The sequence below is a fragment of the Sitophilus oryzae genome, unplaced genomic scaffold (genome assembly GCF_002938485.1).
Source record: "Sitophilus oryzae breed Bouriz unplaced genomic scaffold, Soryzae_2.0 scaffold_1181_pilon_pilon, whole genome shotgun sequence".
Lineage (NCBI taxonomy): Eukaryota > Metazoa > Arthropoda > Insecta > Coleoptera > Curculionidae > Sitophilus > Sitophilus oryzae.
The window spans coordinates 129,680-148,032 of record NW_022145817.1 but is presented as its reverse complement, the minus strand read 5'-3'; the positions used below and the strand labels follow the sequence as shown (position 1 = coordinate 148,032).

General features: G+C 34.0%; 1 protein-coding gene across 1 annotated transcript; it reads right to left on the bottom strand.

The window, feature by feature from the left end:
• Positions 1–9,600: 9,600 nt before the first annotated feature.
• LOC115891404 lies at positions 9,601–10,242 on the bottom strand. The gene has a single exon (XM_030911848.1). The coding sequence runs from the start codon at positions 10,240–10,242 to the stop codon at positions 9,601–9,603; it is 642 nt and encodes a 213-aa protein (XP_030767708.1).
• Between the last annotated feature and the right edge of the window lie 8,111 nt (positions 10,243–18,353).

Genomic DNA, 18,353 nt, shown 5'->3' with positions numbered 1-18,353 from the left:
TGATTAACAACATGAGATATGCTGATGATACCGTCGTTATTGCAGACACCACTGAGGGCCTGCAAAGACTTCTTGATAGACTGTCCTCGGTGGGCGACTCAATGGGTCTCAGAATAAATACAAAACAAAAGCAAAGTCATGGTGATAAATAGAGATGCAAGACAGGCAATGAGGTAGTCGTAGGTGGGACACCAATAGCAAGAGTATCAAAGTTTAGATATTTGGGCAGTTGGATTAGTGAAGACCTAAACCCAGACATTGAGATCAGAGCTCGAATTGAGATGGCTAGATCAAACTTCCTAAAATTGCGGAACCTACTTTGCGATAAACGTCTCAACATCCATATAAAAGACAATCTCGTCAAGTGCTACGTACTTTCCACACTTCTCTACGGGTTGAGTCGTGGACACTCAAAGTAAGCGCAATGAATAAGTTGGAAGCATTTGAGATGTGGGTATATCGCAAGAATGCTGAGAATGCCATGGACTGACCGTGTGTCTCTGAATGAACGAGTTCTAAAACCAAATGAACAAGGAACCGAGAACTCCTCGACATAATAAAAAAAAGAGGAAAGCAGCCTATTTTAAATAGTTATCATGAGACATAGCAAGTATGAATTCTTCAGCTCAACATCGAGGGTAAAATTGAGGGAAAGCGCGGTATGGACGACGGCAATCGCTCCTGGCTGAAGAACATCAAAGAGATTGGACAGGCTCAGACTCCCACATACTTTGCTGAGAAGAAGCGAAAAATAGAGAGGAATTTGCCATGGTTGTTGCCGATCTTCACTGAATGGAGAAGGCACTTTTCTCTTGATCTAGCTTGTAACATTATTTTTTAATTTTATTATTGTGGTGAAATTAATTCTGTTGTATATTTGATATTGATATTAAACATATTTAAAAATGGTGTATTTTTGTGGTTTTGTGTATGTCATAATTAAAAATAAATGAAGAAATAAATTTTTTATCTTTTTAAACTTCCCGCCATGCGTGACAATTTAGTCCGTAGTTCCTACAAGCAAAATTGGGGGCGCTAGTAGCAGTAGACTTGTCAACAGTGTCAAATTTAAACGTCAATTTCACTTTCCAATATTTAGCAAGGCGCTCGCACTTCTTCTTGTGTATGTGTTTTGTGAGTAGACTGGCCAGCCGGCTGTTGTGTTGTGGTTTGTCATAGAGCTGATATTTGGGGGTTGAGAGTCTTTTGACTATAAACGTTGCAAGTACTGTAAGGCAACGGGTCGTTTGACCGGAAGAAAACCTCTGGTGACGTCTTTCCTTCGAGGTTGGTCTTGAAAGTTTGAGGTCTCCCTTGTCTTCTCGATTGACACGATGCGGCGTTGGGGTAGAGAGACTAGTGAGGTACCCCAATTAGCTTATTCGATTGGGATGCGAATCTGTTTAGCGACAGAGTTGCGTCCGGGGAAAGCCCCTATACTATTTCAGGTGACACTAGCTAGTTGTTGAAGATTATTAACCAATATATAACCGAATGATATTTGAATTAGATGGAAAATATGGAATGGGATATATTGAATAGAATATATCAGTGGCTAGGGGGCGGAGTACCCCCGGGTGAGTCTCACTATTTAATTATTAATTTTATCCAGATCAGTAAATGTTTGTTTTGTTATTTTCATGTACAATGAGAGAGTGCTTGCCAATGACCAACTAAATGGATATTTGAGGCGAATTTGCATTGTGAGACCCGGTTGAGTAAGCCCCAGAAATAAGCGATTTTACAAATATGATACTTAGTAAGAAAAAAATATAAAATGCCCTAAATGGTAGGTAATACAAGAAAATTAATATTAACATTTAAAAAAAGGTACTTATATTGTATGTTGTTGTCTTGACTTGAAATTTATATTGATTTAAGTCATTTTACTGATTTAACTTGCAGATCATCATGATTTAAGTCAAAAATATGGACTTAAGTCATAAAAACGACTTAAATACCGTTATATTGACTCAAGTCTTTACAAAAATGGCTCGAAATAAAATTATTTAAGTCAAAAACTTAAAACTTAAATAATTTGAACTTTATGTTGAATTTGACTTAAAATTTAAATAATTTTGATTTTAGAAATGACTTAAGGCTTACGTCTTTTTAAAACAGACTTATTGCAGCTCTCATTTCTATGTAAAATTGAACGCTCTACAACTCTTATCTGAACTTTTTTTCTAATCCTTGCCGTTTTTCCGAAATTTTGAAAAAATAATTTTATTTATTTATTTCACCCCTTCCCGGGGGTGAATTTAAAAAAAATCTTTCTCAACTCATTTTTAGAGATCTTTTTAAGTAACTTATATCAAAAATTCAAGTTTTTCCCAAACCTAAGTTTGTTGATATGCTCCTTGCTTAATATATTTATTCAAAGGTAATAATAATAATAATCAAAATGCTTACCTAGGATCGCCATGTTGACCTTTACTAGACACTATTCCTTCGAAGGGCTGTGAAAACGACAGATGGACGTCCATATGATCTTTTCCACACATCACCTCCAAGGACTGGATAGCGGGCATTCCATCAGGTCTGTCCATCGGCCACAGTTCACCTCCACCACCCCCTCCGCCATCGAGAATATTTAATACTGTATTGTATATAACTCTTTATTTATAGCATCTGGCTAGCATAAAATAATACAAATTAATAACAAATATTTTTTTTTTTATTAAAATAATTTCAATAAGCCATATTAAAATAATTAAAGTCCATACCTATCACAGCACAATTGTTTGTTTAACATATTCAATACATTTTCTTTTTAAATTGAGACAATGTTCCACATGTTTTTATATGTTCTGGCAGCTCATACTGCTTTATACCTTTATAATATAAACTATTTTGACTATAATTGGTGTTTGACATATTTAAATAAAAATTCTAGACCTTGTATTATGATTATGGATGTCCCTAACAAAAGTACAATTATTAAGAAGATGTTTGGGTAATAGATCATTCAACATTTTGTATATAAACACCATTGTATTATGTGTTACCGTTTGTCTTACACTTAACAAATTTGTACTTTTTAACATATCCAGTCTACTTGTAAATTTATTTCATCCTATGATTGTTCGAAGGGCTTTGTTTTGCTTTTTTTGCAATACATCAATTTCAGAGTTATTCATTAAAAACAAAAGTGTCGAACAAAAATAGAGATGTGGTGCTATGATGGTTTTATATGCTGTCAGCTTTAAAGCTTCCTTTTCGAGATACAGGGTGTTAAAGTTACTTAAAAAAGAAAAAAAAATTAGATATTTGAAAAACTATTTAATCGATTTTGATATAACTTGACCCTTTTATAATACTTGCTATGGGACTTAATTTGATCTAATTAGATTTAAGTTTAATGGCCAGCGGCGGCGGTGGGGCATCACTGTTAAATTATTTTAAAGGAAAAAATAGGCACGCCATTGCTTTTTTAGAAGTTTAATATTATTTTTGGATTTAGTAATTAAAAATATTATTTTTTTGTCTCTTGACTTTTTTGTCTATCTTGCTTACTTGCGGAAAAAAAAATTCTAATTGGTAATTAATATTATAATTGGATTCTAATGGTACCCTGTATCTCGAAAAGGAAGCTTTAAATCTTACAAGTTGATATGCACTTTTTGATTTATTTTTGCAAGTTCTATCATCTAGTAAATTTTCCCTATTAAAATCTGAGACACCCTGTATACTTTGAGAGGATAAAATATAATTTGCAATATTAATGGGATAATTTTTTTAATCAACTAGTAAGTAAAGTACTTGCTATAAATTTAAATAAAGTCCATTAACTAATTTCGATTTTGAAAATAGCTACTGTCACTAGAAACTTTTTTTTTTAATCTGCTTCGATTTATTTAAAAAAATACAGGATGTTGTATTTAAAATAACAAGGTTTTTATGTAAAATAAATATTTAAAATAAATCACCAATTTTTTGTACCCCTGTCTCAGATTTTAATCGGGAAAATCTAACAGACGATAGAACTTGCAAAAATAAAACAAAAAGTTCATATCAACTTGTACGATTTAAAGCTTCCTTTTCGAGATACAGGGTGTTAAAGTTACTTAAAAAAGAAAAAAAATTAAGATATTTGAAAAACTATTTAATCGATTTTGATATAACTTGACCCTTTTATAATACTTGCTATGGGACTTAATTTCGTAGGGCGTTCAGTTTAAAATAAAAGAGTAACATGCTTTTAAGTATGACCGATGTTCAACATTCATTTTGTCTCACCCTGTATAACTTTTTGGATCAAGTTTTAATTTGGTTTAAAGTACCTACAATAGTTAATTTAACTACTGTTACGCTATACCGGGTAAATTCCAATTTAGGTAGCTTTTATTGTAATTTAAAAATTGTTCTTTATTTCTAGAAAATGTTAAATATGTCAAAAACCTTGCCTTTTAGTCATATACTTCTCTTATAAAACTCACCTTTATTTTTCTCCCAGAATCCGAAAATCAATTAATATACTATAGGGGTTTCCAGTACAAAAAACACAATTTTGATATATAACTTTTTTTGGGGACACCCTGTAGAACTATCTATATTTTTAAAATGTGCTCTGAATTAGCCTACATAATATGCTCACAAAATTTAATTTCAATACAAACTGTCGTTCTCCTTGGAGCAGGGCGCAACTGCTGTGGAGAATATAAAAATGGAATTTTTACGAAGTTTTGCCTAGATAAGATGTACTATAAATAGTAGCTGCACAATCTTCAGTAAATTTTGCATCTTTTTTGTTAGAACCATTTTCGCCTATCTGCTAAAATAAAGTTGTGGGGAAAAAAAGGTTATATCTGTTGTTATTTAAATGTTAATAACTCCGGATTGAACCAGTGGCGGCTCGTGACTCGTGTGACTGGGTAGGCGACAAAATTTTAGTTGCGTCTATTTGCCCCCCCTCCTAAATTTACATAATATACTAACCCATTTCATATACTCACCCATCGTAAATATATGTTATCTCTGGGTTAAAAACATAGCTCAAGAATATTTAGAACAAAACTAAAGCAAAAGTGACAGCATTCACCGTAATGACATAATGTACAAGTATATCGTGGGCATACTGCCAAAAGTGACCAAGTCAGTTTTTTCTTGATTTTAAGGTAACATGTCCAAGTCAGTCAGAAGTTACAGCGGAATATCTGGAAAAAGTGGCCAAGTCAAAATATAACACATAGAGGGCTCCACACGAATAACACTATTATGACCAAGTCAAAGTATTTAGGTTGAGTACAGGCACAAATGAGTATGTTGACTTGGTCATTTTTTCACTTCTCCAACAAGCTTGATACCTATACTATTACGACTTGGTCACTTTTTAATGTCCAGGCAGTGTGTTCACGTGCATAAGAAAATCTGAGGAAATTATTGTGCTTGTAATATGGCTTCCAGAGGAAAAGTTTTAGTGCAAATGTGTTTGGATAGTTCAGAAACGGTTGCTTCAAATATATATAATGAAGGTAAGAATTTTATAGTTGTTATTGATTTTTTTTATCGATTTAACCTATTTTGAGGTTATGTTGAACTCGAAAAAATATTTTGGGATTGTAGACCGGCGGTGCATTTTAAAAGTTTTTTAGTAGGATGAAATAGGGCCAGCTACTAATAACACGTATTGTTTTTAGAACCGTGTTGTTCAAAATCGTTCGTCCAAAGGGTCTCCACTTTATCTGCGGCAAGCAACATTGACGAAGGTAAATACTTTTAGTTTGATTGTCTTTTTCCTTACTTACTTAACATTTTTTAATTAGGTTCATTATGCTCTAGTGCAACGCAAGATTGCCTAAGTACGATAAGTAATGCCCTTATTGATGAACATTTAAGGCAGGAAAATGTTCTTACACAATATTAAAACGATGGTTCGGACTTTTCGGCAGGCAGTAGCGATAATTATATCCCGAGTGATAATGGGGGCCAATCAAACATAGAATCAAGTTCTGATAGTGATACTCCCTTATCAAAACGAATGTGCCGTTGGAAAAAAGCTGATCCTCCACATTGGAAAAAATATTAATAAAAAGAGAGAAAATCGCGTTTGCCATACGAATCCAAAGGAATAATTAGAGCAGCAAAGAAACCTAAAGTCACGAATTGCAATTCTTGCAAGTTTAAATGCTCACTTCATTTTGATGACCCACTTAGAGACCTGTTATGTTCCGAATTTTGGAAACTAGATTACAATCGCCAAAAAGACTTTATTCTCTCTTGTGTTTCAAGCAAAGAACCTGCTTGTAGAAGAATTCGATCTGGGAAAGGTGTACAAAAAACTAGTAGCCGGTATTATTATTTTTTAAAAGCGGGTATCAAAGTTAGAGTTTGCAAAATGTTTTTTCTGCAAACTTTGTGCATTGGCCATGGCCCGGTAGACAAGGCATTTTCTGGGGTGAATGAAACAGGAATATTTGCTGCAAACGATAAACGTGGTAAAAAAGAGCCTGCTAATAAAACAAAACCACAAATCATTGCTGAAATCAATGCTCACATAAGAAGTTTTCCGACTATGGCCTCTCATTATTGTAGAGCATCGACTAAACGAGAGTATTTAGATGCAAACTTGTCTATTTCAAAAATGTACGACTTATATGCTGAGAATTGTAAAAACAAAAATAAGGAATATGCATCCCAAATAACCTACCGCCGCATATTTTGCAACAACTTTAACTTGTCTTTTTTCAAGCCGAAAAAAGACCAGTGCTTGACATGTGCGAACTACTTGAAAGAAAAATCAGCTGACATAGAAGAAAACTACCAATGTCATATTCGGAGAAGAAACGAAGCAAATAATGCAAAAAAATTAGATAAGGAGCGTGCAATGACTGATGATTGTTTCGTAAGTGTCACCTTTGATTTGCAGAGCGTTCTGCAAATACCATCCTCAGATGTTTCACTAATGTACTATAGCAGAAAGCTATATGCGTATAATCTTACAATTTACGAGGCAGCTTCACAGAAAGCCCATTGCTACACGTGGACTGAGATTAATGGTCAGAGAGGTAGTTCGGAAATAGGCACATGTCTGTACCGTTGGATACAAAATTTGCCAGATAATGTCACTGAAATAAGTTTGTTCTCTGATACCTGTAGCGGACAGAACAGGAATCAGTTTATTGCCGCTTTATTTTTATTCATAGTACAAAACAGCACTTTAAATATTGTAGAGCACAATTTTTTCTGGCCATTCCTACATGGAAGTCGACTCTATGCATAGTGCAATAGAGAATGACAAAAACAACGTTCTTGTTTATACTATGCATGATTGGTTGAACGTTTTTCGACTGGCGCGTTCGAATCGCGGCCGAAATGAAAAAAAGTGACCCTTACAATACCCAAGAGTTAAAGTATAATGACCATGGACAAAAACAGAACCATGGACGAAAGTGGAGAACGTGTTAACTGGCTTAAAATTAAATGTATGCGATATGAAAGAGCTAAACCTCAGTTTATAATGTTTAAGTACAATTATAGTGATCCAGAGTTTCGTATGCTTAACGTAGCTGGACGTTGTAGTCGCAATGTAAACAGTCTTGTCATGCCAAATGGAATACCACGATTGTATACTAAACAGATTCCAATTTCAAATGTGAAAAAACAGGACCTTTTAAAACTATGTAAGACGGGAGCAATACCTTCCGAATTTCATGCCTGGTATCAGTCTATCCCAGCAGAAAATACAAAGAAGGATGTAGCACCAGAGCCATTAGTTTGGTCCGAATCGGATTCGGATTAGTTTTAGCTGTAAATAGAAAACCCCTTTCGTTATTGTTTGCATTTATAACTATTTTATTGTAAAAAATAGAAATAAACTGTTTTTTTGTGTTCATTTATTAAATAAAAGTGTATTTTTGTTTGGCCATGTCTGTAATATGAACAAAATTGTACATGCAAAAATGACCAAGTCAATTTTATTTTGAAAACCAACATATAAAATGCAATTGGGATACTTAATTATGAACGACTGACTGCATCTTAAAAATCTAAAATCTCTATTAAATATCTAATCTCTAATAAACTTTTTAAAATAATACTTAAAGAAATTACAAATTTTCAAGATCAATTATCCAGAAATGATAATAACTGACTTGGTCCCTTTTGGCAGTATGCCCACGATATGTTTGTTTATACAGGGTGGCGCACCTCATTCGCCTCGGTTGATTATACGAAAACGGAAAGATGTAGAAACAAAATTATGGGTATATGTAGAGAGGCAATGTGGCATAATTTAAAATTATTTTTATTTAAATGTACAAGGCGTGTCAGAACTAAGATCCATACCAAAGTTATATTTTTTCTTATGGAACACACCCCGTAATTTATTCCATTTTCGGATTTTTGTGCATAAAATAAGGCATTTATTATAAGGGTTTAATATGTTTAAATGTTTTGGTTTTTGAGATATTTAAATATGCATGCTATAATAAAAAAGTTTGTCAACACCCTGTACATTACTATTCAGAGTTAATTCTTGTGCTGACTTTGAAGCCAGAGAAATAAATTTTACCAAAAAATTGTATTGCTCCATTAAATGTATCTGTATACCCCTGTGGGTATCAAAAACTGGTGGTCTATTTTAAATATTTATTTTACATAAAAACTTCGTTATCGATGCAGATTTAAGTGCTCTTTCAAACTATATTATGGTTTCCTATACCTATTTGGCTCAGATTTTGAATACAAAGCGATTTTTTAATAAAATGGCAATTAAGATGGCTGGTGTCGCCATGGCAATTTGCTAGTGACAGTTAGTAGCTATTTTCAAAATCGACATTAGTTTATGGACTTTACTTAAATTTATAACAGTTTACTTTTAGTAAACGTTCTCCAACTTAGTTTACTTTTATTTAATTTACCTACAATAGTTTAGTAAGTAAGTATTTATTATTTTATCAAGAAAGTAGAAGTAGTTCTTTCATTTAGATTACGATCACTTGTAGATATATTGGATATTTTTTTGAAAATTGTTTCTTGGGATTATGGTCCGTATATTGGATTTTCTATAAATGAACCAATTGAGACAAATTAATTTTCTTCACTTCCAACGACAGGTTTCTGCCTAATATATTTTTCATATACCACACTATCAGCTCTGCAAAATAGGAAAAGTAGTTTCAATTTTGAAAGGAACGTTTGTCAAGAAAATTCCTATTTGGATATCTTTGAACATAAACCCTTCAGGCCAACAAGCAATTGTCCTCACAAAATAAAATCACTAGTAACATATTCATTTCTTCCGCCAGCAGATACTGCTTCATTTTTCTTGATAAAATAATAAATACTTACCTATTAACTTTATTGTAAGTAAATTAAATAAAAATAACCTGTTATAAATTTAAATAAAGTCCATAATCTAATGTCGATTTTGAAAATAGCTACAAAGTGTCACTAGAAAATTGCCATGGCGGCACCAGCCATCTTGATAACAATTTTATTGAAAAATCGCTTTTTATTCAAAATCTGGGACAGATAGGTATAGGAAACTCTAATATAGTTTGAAAGAGCATTTAAATATGCTTCGACTTATTTTAAAAAATACATAGTGTTGGATTTGAAATAACGAAGTTTTTATGTAAATATATATATGACGAACGACTATATATTACGGTCCTCCATTGACCTTCTGATGGCCTCATTCCAGGATCTTCTAGGCCGTCCTCTTTTCCTTTTTCCAGATGACCAGCTGTAGATACGGTAGGGCCATCTTTGGTGTTCCATGCGTAGCAAGTGTCCAAACCACATAAGGCCCCTCTGTTCGACTCTATCCACTATTGTCTGTGTGGCATCCATTTTGGCTCTGATTTCCACGTTCCTAACTCTGTCCAGTTTAGATACTCTTGCACTGCGTCTCAAATAGTCCATTTCGAGTGCATTCAAAGCTCGCTTTTGTTCAGCTTTTAAGGTCCAAACTTCACACCCATAAGTTACTACCGACTGCACTAGGGCTCTTCCAATATGTACTTTTGTGTTTGGTCTTATGTTTTTGTCCCACCAGATGCCATTCAGTGCTCCTATAATCTTCCGCCCTTGTTTTATTCTCGCAGATACTTCTGTTTTGTCCAGTCCCTTTCTGGTTATACGTGTCCCCAAATATTTAAACGATTCAACCTGTCTGAGCTTTGCATTGTCAGTAATAAAAATGTCAAATTTATCATCTGAATTGGTCACTAGGTATTCCGTTTTATCAATGTTCATAGTAAGGCCCCATTCCGTGTATGCCGAATTTAACCTGCACATCATGAATTCAAGGTCGTAAGCGTCTTGAGCTATGACAACCTGATCATCGGCAAAATTCAATGTAACCAAACAGTCATCTCCCTACAGGGACGCCCATTCCCCCACACCTCTTCTTCCAGTCCCTAAGAACCACTTCCAAATACAGATTAAATAAAAGAGGCGACAGAGGACATCCCTGTCGACGGCCTTTAGTTGTAAAAATTACCTCAGACAGTTTGTTACCGCTCTTAACACGAGCTGTGTTGCTGTACAGGGTGAGTCAACGATAGAGTAAAGTCCATTATCTCATTTGTTTCAAGGTTTACAAAAAAATGTTTAATACAAAAGTTATAGGGATGGTTAAGATACACATTTTAAAAGTATTATAGAGTATACAAGGTGCTTCAAAAAAATGTGGCGGCTATAACATATGTTTTTTTAAATACAACACCCTAATTTTTATTTTATTTTTAGATTCTGCGTAAAATTCCATAACTTTTTTATATATAATGTTATATACCTAAAATTAACAGTTTTTGCAATATTTCAATTTATTTAAACAAATGTTAAATTGCAGTGTGGTAAAAAATTGTCAGTGGTGCCATTGTTTCTGAAGTTGGAGTACCAAAATTTGGTAGGAGAGTTTTATAGAGATGAAAAAAAAAGATATATGTAAAGATATTTTAGTTAAATGATACAGGGTGTTCAAAATATATTTATGAATTTCAACTACTTAAAATTAAAAAATCTCAAATTTTTTAAATGGGACACCCTATATATTATCATTTTTTCTAATATATTTTACAAAACTCTTCATCTTTTATTAAGTATGTCATATACCTTTTTTTAATAGTTTGCGATTTATTTCCATATTTTCTATTTTAACCCATATTTTTAATACAATTACCCTATAAAATCATAGTTACCATGACAAAATAAAACTATTTATTACTTACCTTTAACAAGTAACTTCATTAGCTAAGTTAGCTAGTAGCTAGTTAGTTACAATTGCTGGTATTAGTTAAAGTTAATTAACTTTACTCAAATAAACTAAATCGAAGTAGTGAATTTCTTGGTGTATTTCTATATTATGACACTTGGGATTTTTCGTCGGGGCGAATAGCCACATATTAGGGTAATACTAGATTACCTAATTGCTGAAGACTACTAATATAGAAATTGTCTTCGACATAGAGTTAAGTTTTTTCTCGTAGTAATTCTGGTTTATATTTCATTTGGTATAGCCAATATTACTACTGCCGCGAAACCGTCCCATTACTCACTGAAGATGTTTTCTAGATAATATACATCTATTGTTATAATAGTTAGCAAAGTACTATATAATATATAGTACTGAATCAAAAAATGTGGTTTTCTAGGCTTGTCCGTGTATATCAGTCACATTGACTAATTCATTTCAAGAAAATCTGTAACTATTATCTCTACCATTTATACTTATTACAACAAATTAAACTAAAATTCAAATTTTGTTCTTAACTTGCTTAACAGACATGAAATTTTTATAATTTTTACTTTTTGTCGTGGCAACTATGATGTTATAGCTCAATTGTATTAAACATATCGGTAAAAATAGAAAAAATTGGAATAAATCGCAAACTAATAAAAATTGGTATATGACATACTTAATAAAAGTTGAAGTGTTTTGTAAAATCTATCAGAAAAAATGATAATATATATAGGGTGTACCATTTAAAAAAAATGAAATTTCTTAATTTTAAGTAGTTGAAATTCATAAATATATTTTGAACACCCTGTAACATCTAACTAAAATATCTTTACATAGGTCTTTTTCTATATCTCTATAAAATTCTCCTACCAAATTTTAGTTGTCTAACTTCAGAATCAATGCCATCATTGAGACAATTTTTCATCACATTGCAATCTAATATTTGTTTAAATAAATTTAAATATAACAAAAAGTATTAATTTTACGTATATAACATTATATATAAAAAAGTTATGGAATTTTACGCAGAATCTAAAAATAAAATAAAAAAGAGGGTGTTGCATTTAAAAAAACATATGTTATATTCGCCACACTTTTTTGAAGCACCCTGTATACTGTATAATAATTTTAAAATGTGTATCTTAACCATCTCTATAACTTTTATATTTAATATTTTTTTGTAAACCTCGAAACAAATGAGATAATGGACTTTACTCTATCGTTGACTCACCCTGTACAGGGTGTCCCATTTTGGTTGAAATCATACGGTATCTCGGTTATTAGTAAAGATAGGAGGATGCGGTTTGCACAAACCTGTCCCACATTTTTGCCAAACGAAAGATGCTGTAAACAAAATGTTCATAGCCCTCTTCCTTTCTGAGCTACAGGGTCTTTTCGAAAATTTTGCAATTTGGGATAGCCCCAGTATCTCCGTTATTGTGGATGATATCGAGAAGGTGAAAATTGATTTTTGTAGAACTTTTTACGTAGAATACAGTGGCGTAGTCTATTTTTTACGGAAAAAATATTTTTGAAAATATAAACTAAAGTTATGTTTTTGCAAATGGAACACCCTGTATATTTATAAATCATATGATCCGTCTTTCTATGAGCTTCTCAAATATATATATCACTCTATTTATTTTCCCTATTTACTTCAATATTTAAAATATATCATTTTTTTATTAGTAGGCCGTGATAAATAACATAAAAATCAAAATGGTATTTACTAAAATAGTCATACAAACATTAAAATTTTATTTGGCATTGATATATTTTACTTTTGTACTGTTACCACTGAATCTCTGAATATATCTTTCTTTCTTTATAACGGAATTTATTATAACGGGATGGGTTTGCATATATCTAAAAGCTTGCATTATTAAAGCATTTTCCAGGTGTTCGACATTGTTGTAGTTGCCACGAAATATTTTATTGAGTACTGGTTTGGCAGTCTAGCGAGACGGTCGTGTTTTTCGTTCGCTGGCGCTACCGGTATTGAATGTTTGTTTTGTTTTGTTTTGTTTGATTTGAACTTTATTTGAATTTGCGTTGTTTTCTGTTTTGATGTACTCTGGTAACCTGACAACGTGACGACGTGCTAGTGTACGTGTTTTTTTGTTTGTTTTAAATCTCGACTTGGTATTGATACCATTAACCTTTGTTTATAATTATTGAACTTGAACCTTACGGCGTGCTAAGTTTTTTGTTGTGCGCGTTTACTATTTTCGGTTTATTTACCTAATCTCTTTTCCGTTCCGCTGTCATTGACTTTATTTAAAATCGTTCATTGCTTCTATCTAAATGGCTGAGTTTAAGTGTGATTCCTGCCAGAAGGTCGTCTCGGAAAAGGACAAATATAAACTTCGTTGTAATGGGGAATGTCGCCGGAATTTTTGTATGTCTTGTACTGGGTTAGATAAAACAACAACAAAATACTTTGCCAACAAAAGTTCAACAATATCAGATTTTTCTGTAATATCTTGACTCACCCACGTTAAAATATCTTCATGACAAGGTAACTCAAGTTCAAAAATCGCAAGCCTCTCTAGACACTGTCGAAGCTCTGGGAACCTGTCTAAAGAAGAACAATGATCTCCTTCCGGTCATTAGTGAAATGTACGATATTTTGAGTTACCATGACTCTAAGTGGAAGAGCTTGTACAGGAAAGTGGATGACATTCACAGTTTCCATAACAGTTTGTCGGATGGTAGACAAGAATCTTTATTCCATTCCATCAGGGACATGAAGCAAGATATCTTCAACTTGTCGTCTATTTTACTGGAGAATCATGATGAGTCTATTAAGGTCCAAATTCATGACTCATCAAAGGAAGACTTATCAAAGGAGTTGGGTGATTTGCGTTTGCGTGTAAATAAGATGGCACTCATGTTGGAGAAGTTGGCCTCCAGTGAAAAGACATCCAAGAACATTCCTCCAAAGAACATTAAAAGTAACCTACCAATAGAAAAAAAGTCTTGTTCGACGCAGACTGACCATTCGGATAACAAGGATACACTGGTGGGTACTGCTTCTCCAAATACCATTACACCCACACCTCACGGATTGTCCAAGAAAGAAGACTGGCATTACCTGATAGTGTCCAAAATCCCACCTCCTTGTACAGCAAACCAGCTTGCACACTATACCAAGGAAAAGCTTGGAACTACTGACTTTATCCGATGCTTTCCCTTGCTAAAAAATAAGGACAGTTCACACTCTGACTTCAAAATTGGTGTGCAGAACAAGAGCCACCTTGAGCAGCTGAAGGACATAGGTATGTGGCCGCCAGGTACTGAAATAGTCACTGCCAATTCTTTTACAAGACTTTTAAAGATATCGCCGCCAGCACCAGGTACTTCGTCCACAGGCTGTAAACACAGCTTATCAAACACTGTTGACATCCGAAGTCTACCACCTTGCTCAGACTCGACATCCGTAAATATACCGGGGGAGGTCAAATCTGTTAAGATTTCTTCTGACAAGGAGGTTATTGCTGCTTGTAAGTCTCTTGGGCTGAAAAATGTGGAAATGGTTGTGGAAGAAGGTGCGAGGAAGGATGGCGGGCTACATGTGGACCCGTTGACTCCGCCTGTAGTTCGGATGAGCCAGGTGGGCGTTATTTGCTAGCTAGACTGAGGGACCCTTCCATATTAAAACCTATTCGGCTATTCCTCGACTATCTCCACGATCAACCCTCAAGTGTGTGTTTTGAAGGGTACACCAACACCAGCATAAAATTATATATGGCCTCAGAGGGACTTCCTAGTGACGCGGATTCCCTGCGTAGGATATATTATCGCTTCCACAACGTATATGGTATTGACTCAGCTGAAGTGGATGCGGATCTTTCTGCCTTCAGGTCCTTCTTTTCAACGGAAAAACTTCAACAGCTTCAGAGAATTAGGGAAAGTCATACCAAGTATTTCTCCAATGGCTCTCCAAATAAAAATAAAAATAATTTTTTTTAGGTGAAATGACGCGAACAGAGGATCAAGCAACCTCTGAAAAACTAGACGATAGCAAGCTTAGTGTTTTTTAATTAATATTCAGTCCTTAAGACATAAAACGGATGAATTATATCTTTTATTAGAAGAGCTCAATTTTCCAGAAATTGTTGCCATAACTGAACATTGGTTAAATATGGATGAGCCTGTATTTGTCAAAAAAAATACACTACAGTAACTAGATTCAATAGAAGTAACTCATCTCATGGAGGTACTATGATAATGTCTACTAACAACGACTTTACGGCAGTAACTAAGTTCGATACTCTAATATCCGAAAAAATTTTGAATTTTCCGTCGGTTATCATAATGCTTTTTGACCTTTATATTATTTGTATTTACAGAACACCTGACGCTGTCGTGCATATTTTCAGTCAAAAATTGCTAAGCTTGCTTGAATCCCTACCTATAAAAAAGTAAATTAATTTTGTGTGGCGATCTAAATATTGACTTTTCCAGTGTGTGTGCAGCTAGGGGAGTCTCTCCAGTCCATTTTTCATTCTTTTGGTATACTCATGCATGTTGACTCACCAACTAGAATAACTAAAACTGGCTCTAGTACTATAGATTATGTCGTGTCGTCTTTTGACCCGGAATTCGTTGACTGTAGAGTCCTTCACTCAGGTTTCTCTGATCATGAGGCAGTATTGACAACGTTTTTGCCACATTCCAAATGCAAAAATACCTCGCGCAAATTGGGCCGTATTTTTTCGGATAAAAATTTTCTAAATTTTCACCACCTATGCCAACAACTGAGTGGGTTGTCCTCTCGGCTGACGTCGATTCCGAATTTTCTAGATTTATAAATACCTTGTCTAATCTGGCGTGCAAGGCGTTTCCTCTTAGGCCTATCAAAAGTAAGCAAGGTATACCCTGGTCTACGACAGGCTTGCGTATATCTGCAAAGAACATGCGCTCATTATCTCGCCTTAAAAATTCACAGACAGCGCTTTCTTTCATAATTACGTGAAACTTTATAGAAGGGTTTATCGTAAGACTATAAAAGCTGCCAAGGAGATTTATTATAATGGGAGGCTAGCCAAATCCGGTAATGTTGCTAAAGAGACTTGGGCTATTGTAAATGACTTAAGGAATAAGACTGCTTCGTCTGGCACAGTCTTTAATTCACCTGAAGATTTAAACACTTACTTTGTTAATGTGGCTAAAAATTTAGTGAACACCATAACTCCTTCCCATGATTCACTTTCATATCTCCCTAAAGCAAATGAGAATTTACACAGTTTCTTCTTCACGCCCGTAACATTAGATGAGCTCCGTAGTACAATTAAAAGTACTAAAAATAAATTCTCATCTGGGACTGATGGGTTTACTCTCAAAATGTTCTCTGAACTTCCGGAATGCACATTAATCTATCTTACTACTTTAATTAATGAGTCATTCCAAAAAGGAGTTTTTCCAAACTGCAATAATTATTCCTCTTCATAAAGGAGGAGATAAAGATCAAGCTTCGAACTATCGCCCAATTGCTCTCCTGCCCACATTATCTAAGATCATTGAAAGATTGGTTAAAAAAAGGCTTCTATCTTTTCTCCTTAAATATAAAGTACTTTCTACCCATCAATTTGGATTTCTAAGTAACAGTTGCACAAATGATGCTATGTTCGACCTTTTTAATAATGTATACTCTAGCCTGAATAACCATCACTCTACAGCTACAATTTTCTGTGATTTCTCTAAGGCTTTCGACTGTGTAAATCATAATATCTTAATTAACAAATTGCAATACTATGGATTCAGGGGAGTGCCGCTCGAATAGCTTAAGTCGTATCTTGGCAACAGAAGGCAGCTTGTGAGGATTGATACGTCTATGTCTTCTTGTAAGCCTATAGAATGTGGTGTCCCTCAGGGTTCAGTACTTGGCCCTATTTTATTTCTGGTGTTTATTAACGACATTGCAAATCTAGACATTAGCGGTAAAATCTGCCTCTTTGCGGACGATACTAGTTTCACTTGGAGTGGCCCAGATGTTACGGCACTATATGATACTATATCCAGTGACTTACGCACCATTAAATCTTGGTGCGATTCTAATCTCCTATGCCTCAACCTTTCAAAACTAAAGTTTTGTCATATAAAAGTACTATACAACCTTTTGTACTTAATAACACCACTATTGACGTCGTGGACTCTGTGAGATTCTTAGGACTTGTTGTGGACAACTCTTTAAAATGGGACTTGCACATCGAAGCCTTATCAAAGAAACTAAGCTCTGCCTGTTTTGCGCTAAGATCAGTGTCTAAGGAACTTAACTCATCAACCTCTAGAATGGTCTATTATGCCCTTTTTGAGTCGCATCTTCGTTATGCCCTTCCATTCTGGGGTACTTGCTCCGCGACAAAACTTGATCGTATTTTCAAACTTCAAAAGAGAGCAGTTCGATACTTATTGGGACTAAACAGTAGAACTCACTGCCAGAATTTCTTTAAAAATTTCAAAATACTGACTCTTCCTTCCTTATTCATTTTTGAATCCATTTGCTTAATCCGCAAGCACATATTCTCTATTCCGGAAAGGCCTTCTCACAACTATCCACTTAGGAATGCGGAGCACGATATTTATCTGCCAACCCCGAGCTCAGAACTAGTTAAGGGCTCAATACTGTACAATGCCAAGAAAATGTACAATCATTTGCCTTCGAATATCAAGTCACTTTCATTCTTTCCCGCATTTCGCAAAGCTCTGAAATCATACTTACTGGAGAGAGCCCTATATGCGGTAAACGACTTTTTTGTTGATGTTTAATCATGAACAATAAAATTTAGAATTTTAATTTTAATATTTTGATCATCTCACACACTGGTTAAAGGTCTAGTATTTAATATTTTATAACTCTTGATTTTATGTTATTATAACATGATTTTATCCATTTACAGTTGTCCTTTTGTAAAATTTTCTAGATACGCCTGTGTTCTGCAATGTCCATATATGTTTTATTTGTAATTTTATGACGTACATTTTTTTTTGAATTGATTTGTATTGTATGACATTTTTTGCATTATTTGTATATTTGTTTTTGTGCTTTTTTTGTTTTGCTTTGTCGATGAAGCTGTTTTGGCTTTTTGTACAATAAAGCGTTTTTTTTTTATATTTTAAAAATCTCTAAAATCAGAAATTGAGAACGGACAAATCCAGGAAT